This window comes from Balaenoptera ricei, chromosome 20 (genome assembly GCF_028023285.1).
Source record: "Balaenoptera ricei isolate mBalRic1 chromosome 20, mBalRic1.hap2, whole genome shotgun sequence".
Classification (NCBI taxonomy): domain Eukaryota; kingdom Metazoa; phylum Chordata; class Mammalia; order Artiodactyla; family Balaenopteridae; genus Balaenoptera; species Balaenoptera ricei.
Genome location: NC_082658.1, coordinates 43,511,365 through 43,535,267, shown reverse-complemented (window position 1 = coordinate 43,535,267; position 23,903 = coordinate 43,511,365). Strand labels below are relative to the sequence as shown.

Here is a 23,903-nt window from a genome sequence, read left to right as displayed (position 1 = left end):
GTGCACCACAACTACTGAGCCTGCGCTCTAGAGCCCGTGAGCCACAACTACTGAGCCCACGTGCCACAACTACTGAAGCCCGCACGCCTAGAGCCCATGCTCTGCAATAAGAGAAGCCATTGCAATGGGAAGCCTACGCACCGCAGCGAAGAGTAGCCCCTGCTCTCCGCAACAAGAGAAAGCCCACGCGCAGCAACGAAGACCCAACGCAGCCAAAAATAAATACATAAATACGTAAATAAATAAATTTATTAAAAAAAAAGAGCAAAGAATATCTCTAGGTAGTGCTTTTTCTAAGGAGAAAGGGTGGGAAAAGCATCTGATGAGGAGGTAGGGGACAGTGGCAATTTAACAACATCCATACTTTCTTATTTCTTTACAGAAAATCTGAAGCAAACATGACAAAACTTTACTATTTTTTAAAGCTAGGTGGAGGGTACAAAGGTGTTTATTATATTTTTTCTGTCCTTTCAGTATATTTTAAGTATTTCATAATTTACACATTTTACATAGAAAAGGTCTGGGAATATGCATGATATACCCATTTTTAAAGCCCTATCCTATAAAATAAGGATAGAGTCTAAAAAAGATGTTTGTTTATAATGGGGAAAAATTGAAAACAGAATTAGCTAAACAAATTGCAGAACAGCCACACAATGAAATGTCACATAACCACGAAAAAATTATAGTTCAGAAGTGTAGTTATTAACTTGGAAAGATGGTGACAACACATTAAGTGGAAAAAAAACAGACTATAAAACTATAGGCTTTCAACTAAGGCATTAAATGGTTAAATGAACTTTGCCCCACATGCATCAGCAGGCCAAGGTTCTATTAATGCACCTGCCATATTTTAATCTCATCAACTTGCGTCCATGGATAGAAGTTAACTACAAGGAGCTTAATAATAATAAAAAGTAAAATAGATTAATTCTAGTGTTTTGAATAAGAAAGATATTGCTGTAATACTGATATAGAATAGCTGCATTCAAAGCCAAAAAAAATTATTTCCCAGTGTTGGTGCCAACAATCCCAGCCTTTCCATATGAGACCTGTTCTATCTAATCATCCAGTGAGACAGCTACCAAAGTTAGCACACTAATGTAAGTTGCTGATCATATATAAGAAAGAGCCAGGTAAAATATAATAAACTATATTCAAAATAAACTGTCAGGTATCAGTGAAACAAAGCTATACTAACAAAGTGATACCATATTTATTAGAGAGAAGAGTGGCAGCAAGAAGTTACTAAAGGAATTTTGAGAGAATACAACATTTTGCCCTGTTACATTTATACCCACTGATAAATCGGAAATTGACTTGGGTACTCTAAAACCTGTGCTCCATATTTTGTTTATTAAAAGTTGCCCAAGGGACTTCCCTGGTGGCACAGTGGTTAAGACTCTGAGCTCCCAATGCAGGGGGCCTGGGTTCGATCCCTAGTCGGGGAACTAGATCCCACAAGCGTGCTACAACTAAGAGTTTGCATGCCACAACTAAGGAACCGGCAAGCTGCAACTAAGGAGCCCATGTGCCACAACTAAGGAGCCCGCGAGCCACAGCTAAGACCCGGGGCAACCAAATAAATAAGTAAACATATTTTTTAAATATTTTAAAAATATTGCCCAAAACATCTAAGAATCACAACAGATTCTATTTTATGAAAACTGCAATAGCATACTAAAGGAAAATTGTTTCCTCTACTCACAACCTTTTGATATCAAATGTGTGGGGATTTTCCCACACCAACCAATTCTCCAACTCTCCAGACACAACTGGGTGTCCTACAATTCAATTCTGACATTAACTACTGGGAGTTAGCATTGACCCCACAGAACTGAGCCCCACAGGCTCAGTTCCACAAGATTGTCCTCCACTTCAGACACCAATGAACAAGTGGTGGGTCCCCACGTTACCCACACTTCTGTCCAACTTCTGTTCCCATGACCCCCCTCCTCATGTTTGATAATTTGCTATACCAGCTCACAGAACTCAGGCAAACACTTACTTACATTTACCAGTTTATTATAAAGGATATTATAAAGAATATAAATAAACAGCCAGATGCAGAGGTATATAGGGCAAGGTCCATAAGAGCCCTGAGTACAGGAGCTTCTGTCTCCATGGAGTTGGAGTCCACCACCCTCCTGGCACATGGGTATGTTCACCAACCTGGAGGCTCTCCAAACCCCATAGTTTAGGGATTTTTTTATGGAGGTTTCATCATGTAGGTATAACTGATTAGTAACTCAGTCTCCATCCCCTTTTCCTTCCCTCCCAGGGTGGGGAGGCTTAAAGTTCTAACCCTCTAATCACACGGTTGGTTCCTCCAACCTGAAGCTATCTAGCGGCCCATCAAGAGTTACCTCATGAGCATACAAAAAGACACTCTTATTAATTCCAGAGATTTCAAGGGTCTTAAAAGATCTTATGTCAGGAACCAGGAACCAAGACTAAATATTATAATAAAAAATGTTCCTATCACCCCTATTGCTCAGGAAATTACAAAGGTTTTAGCAGATCTTGTGCCAGGAACTGGGGATAAAGACCAAATATAGGACTTCCCTAGCGGCGCAGAGGTTAAGAGTCCACCTGCCAGTTCAGGGGACACAGATACGATCCCTGGTCCAGGAATATCCCCCATACCATGGAGCAACTGAGCCTATGTGCCACAACTACTGAGCCCACGCACCATAACTACTGAAGCCCGCGCGCCCTAGAGCCCATGCTCCGCAACAAGAGAAGCCATCGCAATGAGAAGCCTGTGCACTGCAACGAAGAGTAGTCCCCACTTGCCGCAACTAGAGAAAGTGCACGAGCAGCAACAAAGACCCAACGCAGCCAAAAATAATAAAATAAAATAAAATAGGCCAAATATATATTTCTTATTATATCATAATATCACACATACAATAAAGGGTAGGGAGTTAGAACTTCGAGGGAAAAATATTTTCATTAATATTATTTACTGTGAAAGTATTTCTTGTGTTCTTTATACCTTGATGAAATACTTTCGAGACTTATAAGACCACCAAATATAAACTGCATTTATTGTGTAAAAATTAAGAATGGCTCAGGCTCTATAATGGTAGTTGGATGTAAGATGTGCTAAGTCTCAGCTTCTAGAAGAGTTGATTTTGAACTCAATCACCCTTTGAGAGAAGACATACCAGCTCGCATAATTTCATCAGCCAGGAGAATGTTGGTGGCAATCACTGTGCTGAGGGAAAAGATGACAGGGTGAGTAAAGCTTACCAATCCACTCTTATCTTTCCCCCCCAGAAATCTTCAGCTACTAATGACACTTTGTTCTGCAATGATGTTGGTGTGAGATAAGACAAAGCTATTATAAATACAAACATCACCCCTTGCATTATAATTCCAACTCATTTGCTGATAAAGTAGAAGCCTAATTTTATATTCCAGCAAAACTGAGCTCATTTTTAGCACATCATTTGATCTTTTTCCCGCTATGCATGTGGTACTATTTCAGTAAATGTCCTTCTTTCCCTTCTCTCTCAAATAAACAGTAAGATTAACATTTCCCATAACTTACACTGATAGAACTAAAATCTAAAAGGGACTGTAAAATGACAGCAGCTAGTGTTAATAACTGGATACCATGCCTTTTCATACACTTAGCCATTTTCCACTGTAGCAGGCAAAAATAATAGAAAAATCTTAATGTTATCAATTATGTCCTTAAAAGTCTTTCTCTTTTTATTAATACAAACTTACCAAGAGTGAAGAAGTTGTTTTTTCACACAATAATTATCCCAAACTCCTGCATCTGCTGCTACCATTGGCTCACCTGCAAAGGAAAAACAAACTATTTCAAATCTACAATCTTGATATATTCTGTTAATATTGGCTGTATATTCTAACAATATTTAATATACCACCAAAATTACTATTATCAAGGTCACCAACGACCTCCATGGTGTCAAATCCAAAGGTCAATTCTCAGACCTCATCTATCAGCAGCACTTAACTAACACAGCTGATCATACCCTCCCAACCACTCTTTCTTCACTTGTCTTCCAGGACATCACACTTGCCTGGTTTTTTTCTTTTGTACTAGTGGCTCCTTTTCTGTCTACTTTGCTGGTTCTTCCTCTTCTTCCTGAGCTCTTAATGTCAGAGTACCCAAAGGCTCAGTCCTGTATTCTTCTCTCTCTACACTCACTCCCTAGATGATCTCATCCAATCTTCTAGATTTAAAGCATATACACTCTGACGACTCTCAAGTTTTTATCTCCAAGCCGGACCACTTTCCTGAGCTTCAGACTTGTACATCCAACTGTCTATTTTAAAGTCTCCAGATACTTCAAACTTAACTTTGCCAAAACTCAATGCTGACCTCCGGCCACCAAAACATTCTCTACCCACAGTCTTCTCCAATGCAGTTAATGGCAATTCCAATGACAATTCCTTCCAGTTGTTCAGTTGACTCCTCTCCACAGAGTAGCAAGAGTGATCCTTTTAAACATATTTAGACCATGTCACACCTCTGTTCAAAATTGCTCCCTATTCCACCACAGAAAAAGTCAAACTCTATACACTGGCCCACACGCCCTCACGTGATCTGACCTTCTATTACCTCTCTCATCTCCCTCCTCCTCGAAAACACCAGACAGTGGCTTTTCCACTAGCTGTTCCCTCTGCCTAGGACATTCTTTCCCTAGTTCCCACGTGGAACTTCCTAACTTTCTTTGATTTTGTTCAACAGACATTCTCAGTGAGGCCTATCCTGACCACCCTCTCCCCATTGAAACCCCCTCCCCACACTACTGTGCTAGCATTCACAATCATCCTTACACTGTTCCTTTAATTTTTTTCACAAAATTTATTACCTTTAAAAATGTTAAACGAGGGCTTCCCTGGTGGCGCAGTGGTTGAGAATCTGCCTGCCAATGCAGGGGACACGGGTTCGAGCCCTGTCTGGGAAGATCCCACATGCCGCGAAGCAACTAGGCCCGTGAGCCACAACTACTGAGCCTGCGCATCTGGAGCCTGTGCTCCGCAACAAGAGAGGCCGCGATAATGAGAGGCCCGCACACCGCGATGAAGAGTGGCCCCCACTTGCCGCAACTAGAGAAAGCCCTCGCACAGAAACGAAGACCCGACACAGCCATAAATAAATAAAAATAAATAAATAAATAAATAAATTTAAAAAAAAAAAAAATGTTAAACGAACTTATTTATTAAGGTTATTATTTACTGCCTATCTTTCCCTGCTACAACCTAAGCTCACAAGGGAAGGGTCTTTGTTTTGTTCTGTGTGAATCCCGAGTCAAATAACAAGCACTCAATAACTATTTCTTAAGTGAATGAATATTTGCTTTTAAGAAGTTCAAAAGTAAAACAAAGGCACCCAAAATTTAAATATAAAAGTCATCCAAACCTCCACCCCCTTACTTAAGTTTTGGGTCACTGTAGTATAACCTCTTTTTTTATTAAGCAGCTGATTTTTCTTTACTTTCTTACCTGTATTCAAATCTATGCCAACAGGTTGTTTTGATTCTGAATGCTCAACCTGAACTTTTACTAGTGTTTCCTGCAGGTCATAACCAGAATTCTGAGCAAGAACCTTTAGGAATAAAAAATAATAATAAATGTATGTATGGAATTCCTTCATATATATTTGAATATCAGATATAAAAAATAAGGCACTCGGGCTTCCCTGGCGGCGCAGTGGTTGAGAATACGCCTGCCAATGCAGGGAACATGGGTTTGATCCCTGGCCCAGGAAGATCCCACATGCCGTGGAGCAACTAAGCCTGTGTGCCACAACTACTGAGCCTGTGCTCTAGAGCCCACGAGCCACAACTACTGAGCCTGCATGCCACAACTACTGAAGCCTGCACACCTAGAGCCTGTGCTCTGCAACAAGAGAAGCCACCACAATGAGAAGCCCGCCCACTGCAACGAAGAGTACTTGCCGCAACTAGAGAAATCCTATGCACAGCAACGAAGACCAACGCAGCCAAAACTTAATTAATTAATTAATTATTTTTAAAAAGCACCTTGGCATTGAAAAGGAAAAATGGAAGAAAACTAAGACTAGGGTTATGCTTGGGTGGTAGGAATAGAGATAACTGGGGGGGGGGGGGGAGGCTTTTTTCCTATTTTCCAAGTGATCTTTCAAGAGAAAATATTTTTATAACTTTTAAAAATTCATTTATACCCAATTAGGAAATGCATTTCTACTTATGAATCTTTTATAACCAATATTTGTTACACATTCATGTAAAGAAATAATTTTTAAAATAGTTAAGCATAATTATAGGGAATTTTTCAAAATTTTCATCTAACTAGATTACTCCAACTCCTAACTGAATGTGAAGATACTTTATTTAGGAAGAACAAAACAAACTATATGTTCAATATTCTTCACTCTTCAAGTCTCCTTCACTCTTCCCCTTCTTCTCACTCTCAGCAAATGATTTTGCTTCTTTGAGAAAATAAAAACACTGTCCCATCACTACCTCTACCAATCCACCTGCACTTGAACCTGAACCTCCTATGACTAGGAATGAATTGCCCATGCTCCTCTCTAAGGTTAACCCCTCTGCTTGTGTACTGTATCCCATTTCCCCTCTCTGCTCCTGCAACTGTCCCCTCTTCCCTCACATCAACTGTTCCTGCCTACAGGAGCATCCTCATCAGGGAACAAACTTGTCATAGTAATTCCCATCTTTAAAACAAAAAATTCTCCTTCAACCCCATTCCCATATTCCCTTCTAGCTACTGCCCCACTTACCTGCTCCCCTTTAGAGCTAAACTCCTCTGAGTTGTCTACATTTGCATCCTCACTTCTTTCCTAACCATTCTCTCTTGACCCCACCTTCAATCTGACTTTCACACTCACCCCTTTATTGAATCAACTTTCATTAAAGCCACCAAAAACTAAACGTTCTCCAAATCTAATGGTCAATTCTCAGTTCACAACTTGCTCATCAAACTGTCAACCGCATATGACATAGCAGATTATTCTCTCCTTCTTGAAACACTTTCTTCTCTTACCTTCTGGGACACTATTCTCCTTTGGCTTTCCTCCTATCTCACTGACCACCCCTTTTCAGTCTTCTCTGCTCAGTCCTCCTTACCTTCTCAATTTCTAAACATTGGAGTTTTCAGGGCTCAGTCTTTAAACTTCCTCTTCTCTCTATCTATATCACTTCCCAGATGATCTTATTAACTCTCATAGGGACTTCCCTGGAAATCCAGTGGTTAAGACTCTGTGCTCCCAGTGCAGGGTGCATGGGTTCAATCCCTGGTCAGGGAACTAAGATTCCACATGCTGTACGGCGCAGCCAAAAAAATTAAAAACTAAATTTAAAACTCTCATAGCTTTAAGTCATCCACACACTGATGACTCCCAAATAAATATTTCCAGTCCAGACCTCGATCCTGAACTCCTGACACCTCTCTCCAAATTCTTACGCAACATCTCCACGTGGACATCTAACAGGCATCAAAAACATAACATTCCCCAAGCTAAACTCTTGATTTATTTCCCCAAACCTGCTCTTCCCAGTCTTCTCCATCCCAAGAAATGGCATCTCTGCTTTTCCAGCTGCTCATGCAAAAACCCAAGAGACATCCTTGAATCCTCTGTTTCTGTCACATTCTATGTGGAACATCAACAAACCCTACTGCTCCTTCTTTCTAAGTATACCCTGATCCAAACCTTTTTTTCTTTTCTCACCTATATTACAACAGATTCCTAACCGGTCCCCTGCTTCTGCCCTTGAACCTCCCACCCTGCTCCACAGTGTACTCCCCACACAACAACCACGGAGATCCTTCTGAAACATAAACCAAGTACTTGTTGCCCTCAGCAATGGTAAGGTAATTTGGACCAGCCCTACTACCAAAAGCAACTAAAAATGCTGGATTAAAAACAAAACAAAAAAACCTTAAAAACTCTGCAGAGCCATAAAACAGTAAAGAGCTACAAAAGTTTTCTTTTCAAAACTGAAAACAAAACAGGAACTCCAAGAGGTAAGTAGATAACTGCAACCACTCACCCTAAAGTCATCTGACAATTCAGGCAAATCTGAATTTTGACCTCATAATGAGAGGGGGACAGAATTTTAAAAGTTCAAGGCTCATCCAAAGTACAGAGTATAACAGTAAGACCCTCTTCACATTAAACTAGAACCTCAAAGGCTACATACTCAGGGTACAAACCAGCAGCCCTCACATGGACTTGCAGTTAGAATTCATAACTGGTTATTCAAAAAAACCCTCAAGCTGTGGATTTAGTTTAAAGTCATCCCTGGGCGGGGCTTCCCTGGTGGCACAGTGGTTAAGAATCCGCCTGGCAATGCAGGAGACACGGGTTCAAGCCCTGGTCTGGGAAGATCCCACATGCCGCAGAGCAACTAAGCCCGTGTGCCACAACTACTGAGCCTGTGCTCTAGGGCCCATGAGCCACAACTACTGAACCCGTGTGCCACAACAACTGAAGCCCGCGTGCCTAGAGCCCGTGCTCCACAACAAGAGAAGCCACCACAATGAGAAGCCCATGCACCGCAATGAAGAGTAGCCCCCGCTCGCCACAACTAGAGAAAGCCCGCACGCAGCAACAAAGATCCAACACAGCCAAAAATAAATAAATTACTTAATTTTCAAAATAAATAAATAAACACCAGAAGTAGACAAGACAAAACTTTAAATATTGTAATTATCAAACTGAACTATATGTTTAAAGAAATGAAAGGTAAGTTTGAAAAGATCTGCAGGGAACAGGAAACCATAAAAAGTGACAAGGCAGATTTAAGAACGAACCAAATAGAACTTCTATAAATAAGTAAAGACACCTACACATACACACACATATATTAAAAATAAATAAAGTATTTATAGATGAAATATAACATCTGAATTGGCTTCAAAATAATCCAGGTTTGGGCAGGGGGAAGGAAAGAGGAGTATATCCGGGGGATGTAAGACTGGCCATATACTGATTATTGATAAAGATGAGTGACAGATACGTGGGAGCTCATTCACTATTCTATTCTACTCTTATATATGTTTAGAGTTTCCCATAATAGAATGTTTAAAATGAGTTAAGTCCAAAGTCAACAAGGTGCTACTCACTCTGAGTACATACATACTCAGACAATGTTATAATTGTCTTACCTCTCTGACCTCACCTTCTACTACTTTTTCCTCTTCCTCTGCTCCAGGCATACTGGAACACCCCAGCACACTTCTGCCTCGGGGCTTCTTCCACTGTTATTCCCTCTGCTTAGAACACTCTTCTTCTAGATATGCACATGGCTAGCACTAGAGACCCCTTTAGCTCTCTAGTTTACTTTCTCATCACAATGATCTTCCCTGACTACCCTAAAATCATGCACATGCTCACATATACAGCTGCTCTAGCCTCTTCACAGCACTTATTAGCATTATTTGTCCACCATCTCTTTTAACCAGAAATGTAAGATTCTTAAAAAAAGAAATTCTGTTTTGTTTACTCTTCATTCCTGGCACCTAAAACAGTGAATGGCTCCTGGTAAGTATGCAATTAATATATGCTGAATGAATAGACTGATAATGAATAGAAGTAACTAATGAAATCAGTGAAAGAATATCTGAAGATAACCAAGTATTCTAGAATCTATGCACTGTTAAAGTTTATATCATTTACTTTGTATCTGTTTCTGATTTATGCTTCATCTCCATGATTTCTACCATGAAGAGATCAATAGGATAACCCGGTCTTCTAATAGCCAAAACAGAATCCACCACAGCCTGGAAGAGAAATGAATGAGAACAGTAAATTATTTGGTCTACTAAAAGAAACCACTGGCCCTAGTAATCTATCACCAGACTAAGCAGATAAAGTGTTTCAGGCTCCAAAACACAGGGCAAGGTCAGAAACTGTCACTTTGTCATGGACACGAATGATAACCAATGCCAGTGGATACTTTAGAGCCTACAGGGACTTCAGAGATTATCAGGTCCAAACCCCTTATTTTACAGAGAAGGAAACTAAGGTAAGACTTTAAGAAGTTATGGTCTTAAAACAAGGTCTAACAGGTAGTAGCAGAGTCAGGACTAGAAATCAAGTCTCTTTAACTGCCAAGCCTACTATACAAACACTACTCAAACTTTTCCACCAAAGGACACCTTAATGGAAAAGAAGGAAATGAAATCTAAGGAAAGAGTTCAAATTTGCTGGCTCTAACAACATTAAATTTTTAAGTCTTATGTTTTACCATGAAACTTTTCCACATCATGCCATAATATATACATGTTTGTTTTTTGTTGTTTTTTAATTTTCACTGGGGTACAGTTGATTTACAGTGTTCTGTTATACATGTTTGTTTTAATGTGAAAATAATGCTTTTCCTCCATCGTAAAGTAAAATTGACACTCCAGAAAGACATGTCTCATTTATTCTGCCAAATATCCCCAGGGATATGCAATTTGAGAAGCACAGCACCACACAGCCTATTGCTTAGCTCAGAAAGTAATATGAAAATAACTGACTACAGAAATTAAATGCTATAGTATAACCATCCTCAAATAAAATAAAAGCAAAAAAACTATACCTTAGAAAAGTTTACTGAGGTAACATGATTTTTGGTTTTGATGACTAATGGGGAATAACGACAAACCTTTGGAAAATGAGAGTATTAGTGTTTCTATAACTCCAAAAGAGAATGGAGGCCCTAATCAGATAGCTTGAAGATTCTGGGCCACGTGATATATGTACTTTAACAGCAGAAAACACAGAAGAGTCTTTATTTAGACTGCTCAGCAAGAAAATGTCTTAATTTCTTAATCTTAATCTCATTTCCCAAGTAGGTTTTCCTATTGGTAAGAATTGACCAGAAACAACTCAGGTGTTTCAGTATTTATATTTCTCAAGGTAAATTAGTAAGATAGAATTCTGATTTCTATGTCAATGTCTTGTGAATTTGGTTGTTATGAACTCATCATTCCCGATAAACTAATATACTCAAGTTTCAAAAAATGCACAGCTGAGGAACAATGATGATATCATCAAACTACAGCTACCTGATAAAAGCCTTCCCAAAATACCCAACTTTGTCCTGATATTATATATATATTCTACCTTTAGAAGTAAACAAGTATACACTTCCCAGATGTGAATATTATCTATCAGATCAATCATGCTCATTAAAGTGGTAACCTTAACTACAAGGCACACTGCCAAAACAACGTCCCCAACCTCACATAATAAATATGGACCTCTAGGTTTGGGAGACCAGTGTGCATCACCCCAACAGCTTCCAAAGGGGTGATCCATAGGCAGCCAAGTCCCTCCCAACTTTCAAGTTAACTTAAAAGAAGGCTTAATATGACACTTTTGAAAAATTACACATACTGTTCTGACCAATCAAATCTGTAAATAAGCCTATAAATGTCTGTCTTCTATATTTTGTTGTATGTTCAAAAGAACCACATGCCATAGCTGATTATCTTATAGGAAAAAGAAAAATACCACCATGTGTTAGGCTGTACTCATTCTGCAAGAGTTTAACCACATACCTCTGTTAACACATCAGCCAGCTGAGGATGAACTTTAGTTTGTAGAGGTGTTCTAGCCACATCTAAGAGGATCTCTCTTTTCATCTCTTTTTTAATTTTAACTTGTTCCAAAACTTCAAGTGCCTTTATTTTTGCAACTTCAAATCCTTCAGCTATTATTCTAGGGTGCAGGCCCTAATACATCAACATAAAACTATAAATTATAAAGTAAGTTATCCAAAGTAAAAGTAACCATCCTTTCCTACTAATAGGTATGTCCAAAAAAATTAATTACCTATACCAATGCCACTAAATATAAATGTATGTATGTAATTTGTAATCTTTCAGCGCTTCATATTTCAAACAATCTCAAAATTACAGAAATATTGTTTACAATTTACAACAGTACAAAAAAACTACAAAAGTTCTTTTTATGTCTGAAAACTATAACACACTGTCGTGTAGTGCTCTTCTGAATGAGCACAGCAGAAAAGACTCCCTGTAGTGTAGAGGAAAAGAACCAGCATTGTTTGGAGAAAAACGACAGATAGGCAGCACCTTCACCAAATGTTCAAAGTTAACATCATAGAACGGGACAAACACACACCATGTGCCTCCATATATGCTGCATTAAGACCAATACAGCATTTCCATGGCACTCCTGCCAAAGGTTCATAACCTGAGTCTGATCATGAGGAAACAGACAAATCCAAACTGAGGGACTTTCTTAAAAAAAAAAAAAAAAAACAGCCTATTCTCTAAAAGTAGCAATGTCAGCAATGTCATGAAACACAAAATATGGCTCGGGAACTATTCCAGCTTAAAGAAGACTAAAGGGGTATGACAACTGAATGGGACAAGTGATGAAATTTGAATAAAACCTGCAAATTAGATAAAAGTCCTTATCAATGTGTTAATATTAATTTCCTGTTTTGATCACTATACTGTGGTTATATATGAGAATTCCCTGGTTTAAGAAACATATACTGAAATACTTAGATCATCATGTCTGCAACTTATACCATTAGAAAAATATATGTATATTACTATATATATACACATTCCATATATATATATATATATATATATATATTCATGAAAGAGAGAGAAATGTTATTCTTTAGAATATTCTTGCAACTTTTCTGTAGGTCTGACATTATAACAAAAAGTTTTTTGAAAAAACACTATTGTTTATTCTGAAAAATAATACATAAACTTATTGAAAGCTGAAACTAGTTCTAATTTATTCCCTTCCTCCAGTCCTTTATGTCAGTCCTATAATAACTTTCAAAAGTTGACATTTATTGAGCATTTGTGCCAGGCACTATTCTAAGGGATTTACATGTATTATTTTAGTCTTCTCAACACTATGAAGTGGGTGTTTTTATCATTCCTGTTTCACAGATGAGGAAATTTAGGCTTAAAGGCTTAGATCACCAGGCTAGTAAGAGCCAGAGCCAGGATTTAAACCCACAAGGCCTGACGCCAGAGCCTGTGTTATTAACCATCTTCAAAACATTTCCTCAGCCTAGGACCTCACAACTTCTCACCTAGACTACTGGGAAAACCTTCAGTCTTGACTCCCTTAAAACTGTCCCCCAAATATTTAAAATGCCAATCTGACCATATCACTCATTCATATGTCAGTATGAACATTCTTCTTGGTTAGTATATTACATGACTGTTCACTACTGTCCACATCACTTTAAACTCCACCAACACCAGACTGCTTGTAGCTCTGCACACACACCAGTTTGCTTCTTTTCTCTGTGCCTTTGCTCATGTTGTTCCTTCTGCCTGGAATGCCATTCTCTGCACCCTTCACTCTTTCATCAGGTTCACTCCTCACCCCTCACTCTTTCATCAGGCTCACTCCTTCTAATCCTAAAGATTCAGCGCAGGCCTATTTCCTCCAGGAAGTGCTTCCTGACTACCTCAGGCTAGTTTAGGATACCCCTCCCTCCTCAGTGTTTCTATCCCATCCTGTGCCTAGCTCTGTCACTGCACTGTCACACAGTTTCATAACTATGTCAATGTCTGTCAGCATCTCCCCTTCCCTAGGAAGCTAGGAAGCTTCCTAGCCCAACCTTAATTTTGTTTGGGTATCTCTCTTCCTCAGTGCTTCAGAGGAAGCTGACCCTATCCCTAGCTCAAGGGGCAGATACTAATTAGATTCAGTCAATTTCCCGAAAAAGTGTCACTGGTTTGGGATGGACATAAGACCAATGTTGGCCCAATCATATAAAGGAAGGACTTTTATTCTATGGCTGGGTGAATGGTTTTCTCTTGCCCTCTCCTGCTGAGTGTTAGTAAGGAGAACAGGTAGCCCTGATTTCTTCTGACAGTCTTTCATCCAGGATGGGAATAAGCCCATGATGAAACAGCATTACAAGTGGAAGAGCTAAGAGACAGAAAGGATCTGGGTACTTGATGACTGAATGAATTTTTTAATCAACTAACCCTAGAAGCCTGCTTTATTGCTATATTTCCTGTTACGGGAGATAATTTTTTTATTGTTTAAGTGACTTTTAGTCAAGTTTCTACTGCTTACAGCTAAAAGCATCTTGAGATAAGTTGCAGGTACTGAATTAATAGACAGATCCCAATACTAAATGAAACACAGTGATCCTTTTAGCACTTTGAAAGGACAGGTTATGCTTTGCTAAAAAGGTCCTTGAAAGAGCAAAAATTCAACTGCTTAATTAGAAAAGACAGATAAGTAACACAAAGAAAACAATACAAATTGAACAAAGGCATGGAGGTAGAAATGTATGTAATGATTTCAGAGGCCAGTGAATGAAGGAGTCTGGCTAGAGGAGACTGTTTATAAAGAGAAATAAAACTAGAAAAGTAGGTAAATTCACAATGTGGAAAATCTTCAATAATTCTTCTCTAGTTATTTTTTAAAAGGTGCATAATTTGGTTTCAACTTTCTCAGTGATGTTTTCTTTCTTAGGCCATTAGTCATGGGTACATGGCTAATTTTTTCAACTTTTATATATATCTCAAATATTTCATTTTTTAAAAAGGTATATAATTTCAATAAAAGGCATTATTTTGACTAAAAATTTCATTATTATTTCCATTTATAATTGTCCAAAAGTATCTTGATAAAAATTAACTTTTGCCCTCTAAAATTAAACCATTTTACTAGCAAAAAAATAAATAACTTTTTATTCAAAATGAAGTACCACATGAATGTGCATTCTATGAAATTCTAATACCTCAGAAATGTAAAGATCAGCTTGTTTTAGTAACTCTCTGATAATTAGAACATTTGAAGTAGTACCATCTCCTGTAATGTCATCCTGGGCTGTTGCTACTTTTGCTATCAAGGAAGCTGTTGGGTGTTGAATTTGCTGGAAAAAGCAAGCAACAGATTAAAAAAGAGAGAGAATGAGATAAAGAAATGGTCCACCAAAAACAAGATAACCTAAGGGTCAACAGTAAAATTAAGAAATGAAATAAGCTTCATTCTATAAGTTCACAAGTTTTATATTATCATACATAATAAATGTCAAAACGAAAAGTTAAAAACTGAGAACTAATGAGGTTTGAACATTTTATAAAAGAGTCTCTGCTTCGAATGCAATGACATTTCCAAAATAAGATTAAATCCTTCAATCTTGAAGATGAATATATGTACTAAACTTGCAAAGGATTTTTTTTCCCATGATTACAAAGGACATAATGCATTGCCTTTAAAAGATGTAACTAATTTGGAAGTATCCCTAAGCTATTATTTGCACTACACAAAGATTTGAAAACAGCCAATAGACTTTTTTTTTTCCTAAGGTTTAATCCAACAAGCATATCTCATGACTGCAGTATTTAGCTGACGGCCTTGGTTTAAGGATATACAAAGTGTACTATGTTCTCAGTTAAGGCTTATTAAAGGTTTATTAAGTCAGCAACATTAGCTCACCATCTCATGGAGCAGTACGTTGCCATCTTTGGTGAGTTTGATGTCTCCTGCACCAGAAAGCCTGTTCAGAAAAAAGTGGTTATAAACTTCACATAGCAAGAGCCAAACAAGACACTCCCAGTGTTAGCCACTCCACTATCCTTAATATAAGTAACTGGGTGTGGAAAACTTCCATTATACCATGGGGGATACCACAGTAACTACCACGGAATCACTTCTCCCCAGATGGACTGCCATGGTGATTTCATTCCAAACAGCACATTTACAAGTTTAAGGACAAGAGCAGTCCGTGAGTTATGAACAGTGGTTTGGTACCTGGAAGAGTACTTGGAAGTCTACAAACCACAAATTTGTGAACTTTCTGCAGGTTTCTTACTTTGTGAAATGTTACCATTCATTCACTCAACTAATTTTTTCCCTCACCCCTCACGTTTATTAGATCAAGTTCTGTCAACGCTACAACCTAAATGTCTCTTGAATCTACCCCCTCCTCTCCATCTCCACTGTCATCATCATCTCTAGTCTGGACTACTTAGCATCTTGGTATCTCTGAATTTGAACTTACCCTCCACACTGCATTTATCTTTTTAAAAGGCAATGTGATTCAGTCAGTTCCCTCACCAAAAATCCTTCCATGATTTTCATGTTCTCCATCACCTTCAAGATAAAATCCAAACTATATAGCAATGACATAGTTTACCTTTCCCAAGCTGGGTAATGTCTATTTTTTCTACCTCTTCTACCAAATGAGATCCTGTGGGCAAACCTTGTGGTTCCCTTACTACATCATGTTTCGTTTTGTTTCTGTTGGATTTACACCACTGAGCTTCTCTTGTTCCTGAAGTTACCCTATCTAGAAGGCCTTTACTCCCTTCTCCAAATGGAGAACTCTAATTCGTTTTTCAAGACTGATGAAGAATCCTCTGTTATTGAGAAGCTTTCCCTTCTCCCTTCTGCCATCAGTTATTAGTCCCTTTCCTCAGTATAATGGTATATATATAATTAGCACATTCATCTCTACCAGAACTCCTTAAGAATAGAAACTGTATCTTGGTCATCTCTGAGTTCCCAGCATCCCAGTTAGTACATACTCAGTGCCCTCTTTTACTGTTAATATTAATTACTTTGCTCATTCCTCTGAGACTGTACCTCTCTCCTCTTACACCTCTTTGCCCTCACTAGTCTCTTTCCCTCTCTTCTAAAGAAAATAATGGTCCTAAGTAAATATATGCTGAAAGAGCGTTCAACTTGCCTAGGGACGCATAGCTGAAGCGGACCTTGGATTTGAACCCAAGCCTGCCAGGTTCCAAAGCCCGTGCCGTCTCCAGTACAACACACTGCCAAGCAAAACCCAAACTCTTAAACAGCAGGACAGCTAGATGGCTTATGTTTCATATACGACACTAAATGAACTGACTTTCTACTTGCATATGAACCTTAACAAGAAGTCGGGGGCCAGGGAGGGGGTCACAGTCGGCCCTTTCTTCGGGTAGCATTTCTCCTCCTCTCCCACCAGGCTAGAAATGAGCTCAGGGCAGGAATGAGAACGAGGGAAACCAGGCCCACAAGTGCGTCCACGTCGCTCCCAACTCTTTGTGGAACGTCTGCCTCACAGCGCGCCCCGACACCCAACGAACCCCGACGCCCTAACCGCCGCTCCAACCGCCGTCTCACATTTTCATGGTTCCCTTGGGACCCAAGTTGGTCCGCAGCACATCCTGCAGCCCTCGGGTGGCGCATATATTGACTGACAAGGCCGCCTGGGCCCGGGCCACCTCAGCCTTGGAGTTTATGGCTTTAATCGCAGCCATGGCCAGACAGTAGAAAGAGAGCCCCGCCGCCTCCGCCTAAAGCGGCCTCAGCTGCTATTCTGAGGGAAACCCTGCCGCCACGGCTCACGCTCCTGAGTCTCAACCAATCCGCGCCCGGACAGGAAGTGACGTCATCAGGCGTCGGCGGGACGGAAGCCAGAATCGCTTCGGGTCCGGTCGCAAAGATGGCGTCCTCCGCCTCCGCTCGGCCTGAGGCGGGGAAGCGAGTGGTTAATCAGGACGAACTGCGGCGGTTGATGAAGGAGAAGCAGCGTCTGAGCACCAACCGCAAACGGATAGAATCTCCATTCGCGAAGTACAACCGCTTGGGTCAGCTGAGTTGTGCCCTGTGTAACACCGCGGTTAAGAGCGAGCTCCTGTGGCAGACTCACGTCCTGGGAAAGCAGCACCGAGAGAAAGTGGCCGAGCTGAAAGGCGTGAAGGAAGCCGCCCAGGGACCGTCCGCCAGCGCAGTTCCTCAGTCCGCCAGCGCAGTGCCTCAGTCCACCAAGAGGAAGGCGCCGGACGCAGAGAGCCAAGATGCCAAAAGAGCGAAGGCCTCCCTGGTGTCTCAAGTACAGCCCTCCACTTCCGCTTTGCCCACCAACGTTGACAAAGCCGGAAAGGAGTCCACTAGGGCGACCCTCAGTAAGGCTTCGGGACTCGGTTTACTCCCTGATTATGAAGATGAGGAAGAGGAGGAGGAGAAAGAGGAGGGAGGAGGAGAAGGGAAAAGAGGGGATGTCTGTAAGCATCCGGCCAACGCGCAGGGCAAGGAACACTCACTTTCCTCCGCGCGGGAGGCAACCGGTAGTAGGCTGCCAAACGATTTCTCGGACACAAATCCTCCCAAGGCCCCTTTAATTCCTCATTCAGGGTCAATTGAGAAAGCAGAAATACATGAAAAAGTGGTGGAAAGGAGAGAAAACACCGCGGAAGCATTACCGGAAGGGTTTTTTGACGACCCTGAGATAGATGCGAGGGTACGAAAGGTCGATGCCCCAAAGGATCAGATGGACAAAGAATGGGACGAATTTCAAAAAGCCATGAGACAGGTCAACACTATTTCCGAAGCCATAGTTGCCGAAGAGGATGAGGAGGGACGGTTGGACCGGCAGATTGGGGAGATCGATGAGCAGATAGAGTGTTACCGTCGGGTGGAAAAGCTGCGGAATCGCCAGGATGAGATAAAAAATAAGCTTAAAGAGGTTCTGACCATAAAAGAACTGCAGAAAAAGGAAGAGGAGAATGTTGACAGCGATGATGAGGTAGAACTACAGGATTTGTTGTCTCAGGATTGGAGGGTGAAAGGGACTTTGTTATAGAGTTTCAAAGACCCAAGAGTTCTACATCCTCTACGACTGTATAAAAAGTGCCGCCTCTCAATACGATATCGTTTACTCCATGCCTGGAGATTTGGTAACTTGACTGGGTTGTCGAGATACAATGAGCCTGTGACGATACCGCTTTGGAAAATTGGTGTAAAATATTTTTGAGGTAAAGGTGTTTTTGAAGTTTTCGAAGTATTACACTCAAATGCCCACTTTTTCACACACTTATAGATCTAAAGTTTGAGTTGTAGAAGCTGTAAGCTGTAAATATTGTACATATTAAATATATATTTACTTAAGAATTATATTTTGAAATTTATAAGTTAATAGAAGTCAGACCAACAGACAAGCTTTTAGATGAAAACCAAGTGTGGCATTTAGAATGTATATGGCTTTTTCTTTTCTGACTCCCTAAATCAAACTCAAGAGGGTTGTGGCCGGGCGGGGGGTTGTTTTGTTGTTGTTTTTAAGAACACTACTCATAAACATATAAGTCATTCAGGGCTAATCAGGTCTCTGTTTCAAAACGGTGTTCCAGGAGAATATGGTGAAAAATATATGCCAAGTATGACCAACCTCCTTAATCCAAAGTTTCTCTTGATTAAACCGGTGGTTCTTGGATGTAGGTACACAGGAAGATCTCATACAAAGATTTTTTTAAAGTGTTTGTGGATCATCTAGGAAGCCTTTTAAAAAATTCATGTGCCCGTGCCCTACCATTGGAGAGATTCAGTAAATCTGGAGTGGGGCTCAGACACCTGTAGTAGTTTTGATGGCTTCCCAGGTTATTCTGTGGGAATGCCCTGGTGGTCCAGTGGTTGGGACTCCGCGCTTCCATTGCAGGTGGCACGGGTTCTACCCCTGGTCGAACTAAGATTCCCGCAAGCCACGAGGCGCGGCCAAAAAAAGAAAGCTTCCCAGGTTATTCTAGTAAGGCCAAAATTGGAGCACCACTGCCCTAAATCCAGAACCTATTTATATTTTTCCAGGCTTTGTTTTTTCTTTAAATGACACATTCCGTAAGTTTACTGTCTATTGCATAAAAGAAATGCTACCTTTTATTTATATCCTATCTAATCTTAAATTTTATTGTTACATATTATAAATTAGGGGTCAGAGTTAACAGGTTCTATCAATTGTAGGAAGGAGGTATAAGTTGTTTCTCCAGCAGTAACAATTAGCCTGTGCTGATCATCAATAATTTAAATCAATCCTTCTCCCTTTGGAGATAGAGGTATTCAAATAGGAAAAAGGAATTAGCAGTGTTCCGGGGATAGAAATGCATACAGCACATTCAAATAAAAGTGAGTAGTAATAATAATAACTAAGACTTTCTTATAAGCCAGGCAGAGTTCTAAGTGCTTTACATAAGCTCAGTCTAGTTTCCCTAAAGCCCAGGTTTTAAGCCCAGGGATAAGGTATAAAAAAGCCTTGAGTATTGAACAAAAGAATTCTTCCTGTAGGCAATGTGGGCAAAATGGAAGTTTTTGAGCAGAGAGTCATATCTGCAAGAAATATTATGGAAGATTATTTCAGTTGCAGTATATAGAACGGAATGAACATGGGTAGGGGCTAGGAAGCTGGGAGACTACTTGGAAACTAGATTTTAAAAGCAAGGCAGCTAAGACTGTAATTAGGTATGTATTGAGAGAAAAGTAATAGTATTGAAAGAATTTAACAGAAAGGGCTAACACTGACTAGAAGTGAAGAAAAACAGATATATAGGTGGAATTCAGGGGTTTTGGGTTTTTCTAGTGTGGGTGCCTAAAGGAAGTTATCTAACACTTATGGAGCATATTAATTGTCCTGAGGCCTTTGGCAGAAAGGCTTTGCTTTCCTGAGCTGTCCAGTGGATCTGTGATAGCAACTTCAGTTTGATAATGTAAAAGGCATGTCTGCATCAAATGTATGAACCCACACTTAGAGTTTTCTGTCGTTTATCATCTTATTATTTCAGGATGTGAGAAAGTACAAGGGGGGTCTTGAATGGTGGGCCAACTTCTATATGGGCCTAAGAGGCTAAGCTAATGATCTAGAGGAGCACTGTATATTAAAAATATAATTCAAACCACATACATATATTAAATTTTCTAGTAGCCACATGAAAAAGTAAAAAGAATGTGAAATTAGTTTTATTTAATCCAATATATCCAAAATATTCCGTTAAATTTCAATATGTAATCAATATCTAAGTATTATTAATGAAATATTTTACATTTTGGGCGTTCCTGTAGAAATGTATTTTGAAATCTGGGTGTATCTAATAGCACATCTCAATTTGGACTGGCCGTATTTCAAGTACTCACTAGCCATATGTGACTAACAGCTACCATAAAGGACAGCGCTGGTTTAAAGAGAAAGGTATCAGGACTTCTCTGGTGGTCCAGTGGTTAAGACTCCACGCTCCCGATGCAGGGGACATGGGTTCGATCCCTGGTCGAGGAACTAAAATCCCGCATGCTGCACGACACAGCCAAAAAAATAAAGAGAAAGGTATCCAGGTGGAAAAATACAACATGCTCAGGAGGTAGTGAGCAGCCCAGTTTAACTGGAGCAGAGTGTTTATTCCTGACAACAGTGGGAGTTATCACTGAAAAGGCAGGTTACAAACCATTGTGGAGGGCCTTGAATGCCATGCTGTAAGGGGTCGGAACTTTCACTAAGTTAAGAGTTGAGTACCTTGAGGTTGTTGAGTCCTTTACTGTAACACAGTTAAAGGATGAGCTTAAGGAACGCCAGGCATATAAACCCCCAGTGGGTTTTTAGGAGGACCCAAAAGCTCTCAAAATCTCCCAATGCTCTGTATCCCAGAGCATGAGTGATGGGTCCCTGATCAAAATCAAGTGAATCCTTGTTGTATCTGAGATTGATGTAGATAATTACACTGGTTGTTGAATCCTTCTTGTTCCTCCATGCCTTAGAGAGCTCCTTTGTACCTCTTAGAGCTGTGGGAAATAGGTTTTGGCATTAGACTGCGAGTACCACCAATGTTTCCAAATTGTAAGAAGTGGTCCCAGGGATTTCTTCCTGTCACTTGTTCTCTTTTTAGAGACCACCCCCCCCCCAATTCAGCCAACATTTACAGGCATACCTCAAAGATATTGCAGGTTCCATTCCAGACCACCACAATAAAGTGAATATCGCAATAAAGCAAGCCACACAAATTTTTTGGTTTCCCAGTGCATAAAAAACTTATGTTTACACTATACTGTTGTCTATTAAGTGTGTAATAGCATTATGTCTTGAAAAAAGTACATACCTTAATTTAAAAATTCTTGTATAGAAAATGCTAACCATCATCTGAGCCTTCAGTGATCACAGTAGTAACGTCAAAGATCACTGATCATAGATGACCATAACAAATAATAGGGGAAAAGTTTGAAATATTGTGAAAATTATAAAAATGTGACAGAGACACGAAGTGAACAAATGCTGTTGGAAAAATGGCACCAATAGACTAGCTCAATGCAGAGTTGCCACAAACCTTCAGTTTGTAAAAACAAATGTAGCACTATGAAGTACAATAAAATGAGGTATGCCTGTGTGTTCGAATTATTGTAAATACTACAAAGGCATGAAGTATGCCTATGTGTTAGAATTATTGTAAATACTACAAAAAGTAATTATTGTCAATACTACGTCTCACCCAATTGAATACAGTTCCCCTAACTTGGAGGAAAAAAAAAAATGCTGATCTCATAACTAGCCTTCATATGTTCATTTGTCCAGTGCCTTACAATTTACAAAATGCTTTCACATAGATCTCATTTAATGATGGGAGTAATGACTACTTTTTACACACCAGGGAACAAAATAAGACGCTATGGAATTAAAATTGCAGGGAAAAGAGTATAACTTAGACCTAACACTTTTAATGTAACACTCACTAGATTAGTATGGAGTAATGGAAAGAACAAGGGAATTGGCACGAGAAAAGACAGGTTCAAGTTCCCACTCTTTTTTTTTTTAATTTTAATGAAGTATAATTGATTTACAATATTGTGTTAATTTCTGCTGTACAGCAAAGTGATTCAGTTATATATATTCTTTTTCATATTATTTTCCATTATGGTTTATCACAGGATCTTTAATATAGTTCCCCCTACTCTACTTTTTAATGTCTAGTGATCTTGGGCAAGTCGCCTCTCTGAAACTTAAGTTTGCTCTACTATAAAATGATGATGATACCCCACAGGCTGTAGTGAGAGTCTAGTAATACATGCATGTGAAAGGAGTTTATAAACTGAAGTTTATAAATAAAGCAATAAAAGTGTTTCTACTAGTAGAATCTGGTCTAACTCTGCCCCATGCTACTACTAACTTGCTAGCTTGATCTTAGGCTAATAATTTAATGTCCCTTAATTCCCTCTTTAAAATGAGGGAATTAGAGCAGATGATTTTTCTTTTTTTTTTTTTGAGATTTCTTTTAACTCCAAATACTTAATTTTGCCATGAGACAAGTGGCGTCTCACCTTTTAAAGATTTTAAAAGTCATTCAGTTGACTATCTGGAGACAGAGATGGCCAAAGTATTGTTACTTTTACTTGCAAGATTTGCCCAGGATAGTCCCAGCTGTCTTGGTGTAATTAGGAATGGTGTCCCCTTTCACTTTCAACACTGTTCCTTTTTGGAGATACAGATACAGGTATATACTCACCTACCTAGAAGTTTGATATGAGGAAAAACCACTTTCTAATGAATGGAAGGTCTTAATGGAAATAGTATGTTTCCTGTTAATGATGCACCCATTGGCTAGCTACTTGGCTGGATGATGTGTTGGGGGATTTGAGTAAATACATATGTAGGTAGGAACTGTGGCTAGATAAATGACCTTAGGTTGGTTTTTGTTTTTTTTTTTTGCTGTGTTGGGTCTTCGTTGCTGCACGCGGGCTTCTCACTGCTGTGGCTTCTCTTGTTGCGGAGCATGGGCTCTCAGCGAGCGGGCTCAGTAGTTGTGGCTCACGGGCTCTAGAGCACAGGCTCAGTAGTTGTGGAGCACGGGCTTAGTTGCTCCACAGCATGTGGGATCTACCTGGACCAGGGCTCGAACCCGTGTTCCCTGCATTGGCAGGCAGATTCTTAACCTCTGCACCACCACGGAAGTCCCCCCTTAGGTTGCTTTTTAATACTGAGAGTCTAGTAGCCTGTATGATACCAGAAATTTAGATGCTTTAAATTTGAACAGGAAAAAAAATTCCTGTAACCCTGTGTTCTATTTTCTATCTACATTTCCTCTCTCAGCGACCTCACCCATTCCCATGGGTTTAAATATCACCCATACTGCAGCAAATGAATGGACCTAGAGATTATCATACTAAGTGAAGT

General features: G+C 39.7%; 2 protein-coding genes across 2 annotated transcripts; one reads left to right on the top strand and one right to left on the bottom strand.

The window, feature by feature from the left end:
- Positions 1-2,991: 2,991 nt before the first annotated feature.
- On the bottom strand, positions 2,992-17,897 carry CCT6B (chaperonin containing TCP1 subunit 6B). The gene is made up of 5 exons (XM_059907800.1): positions 17,111-17,897; positions 15,437-15,497; positions 5,488-5,590; positions 3,739-3,811; positions 2,992-3,220 (listed from the first exon to the last, which is right to left on the bottom strand). The coding sequence occupies exons 1-5, from the start codon at positions 17,245-17,247 to the stop codon at positions 3,148-3,150; spliced, it is 447 nt and encodes a 148-aa protein (XP_059763783.1). The 5' UTR covers positions 17,248-17,897; the 3' UTR covers positions 2,992-3,147.
- ZNF830 (zinc finger protein 830) lies at positions 17,405-22,122 on the top strand. Its single transcript, XM_059907799.1, has one exon. The coding sequence runs from the start codon at positions 17,433-17,435 to the stop codon at positions 18,570-18,572; it is 1,140 nt and encodes a 379-aa protein (XP_059763782.1). The 5' UTR covers positions 17,405-17,432; the 3' UTR covers positions 18,573-22,122.
- Positions 22,123-23,903: the final 1,781 nt, after the last annotated feature.

Coding starts and splice junctions, on each gene's coding strand:
- CCT6B (XM_059907800.1), bottom strand. CDS start 17,247: ATGGCTGCGATTAAAGCCATAAACTCCAAGGCTGAGGTGGCCCGGGCC. Junction 15,498..17,110: donor CCCAAGGGAACCATGAAAAT/GTGAGACGGCGG, acceptor TTTTCTGAACAG/GCTTTCTGGTGCAGGAGACA. Junction 3,812..5,487: donor TGGCATAGATTTGAATACAG/GTAAGAAAGTAA, acceptor TTTCCTTTGCAG/GTGAGCCAATGGTAGCAGCA.
- ZNF830 (XM_059907799.1), top strand. CDS start 17,433: ATGGCGTCCTCCGCCTCCGCTCGGCCTGAGGCGGGGAAGCGAGTGGTT.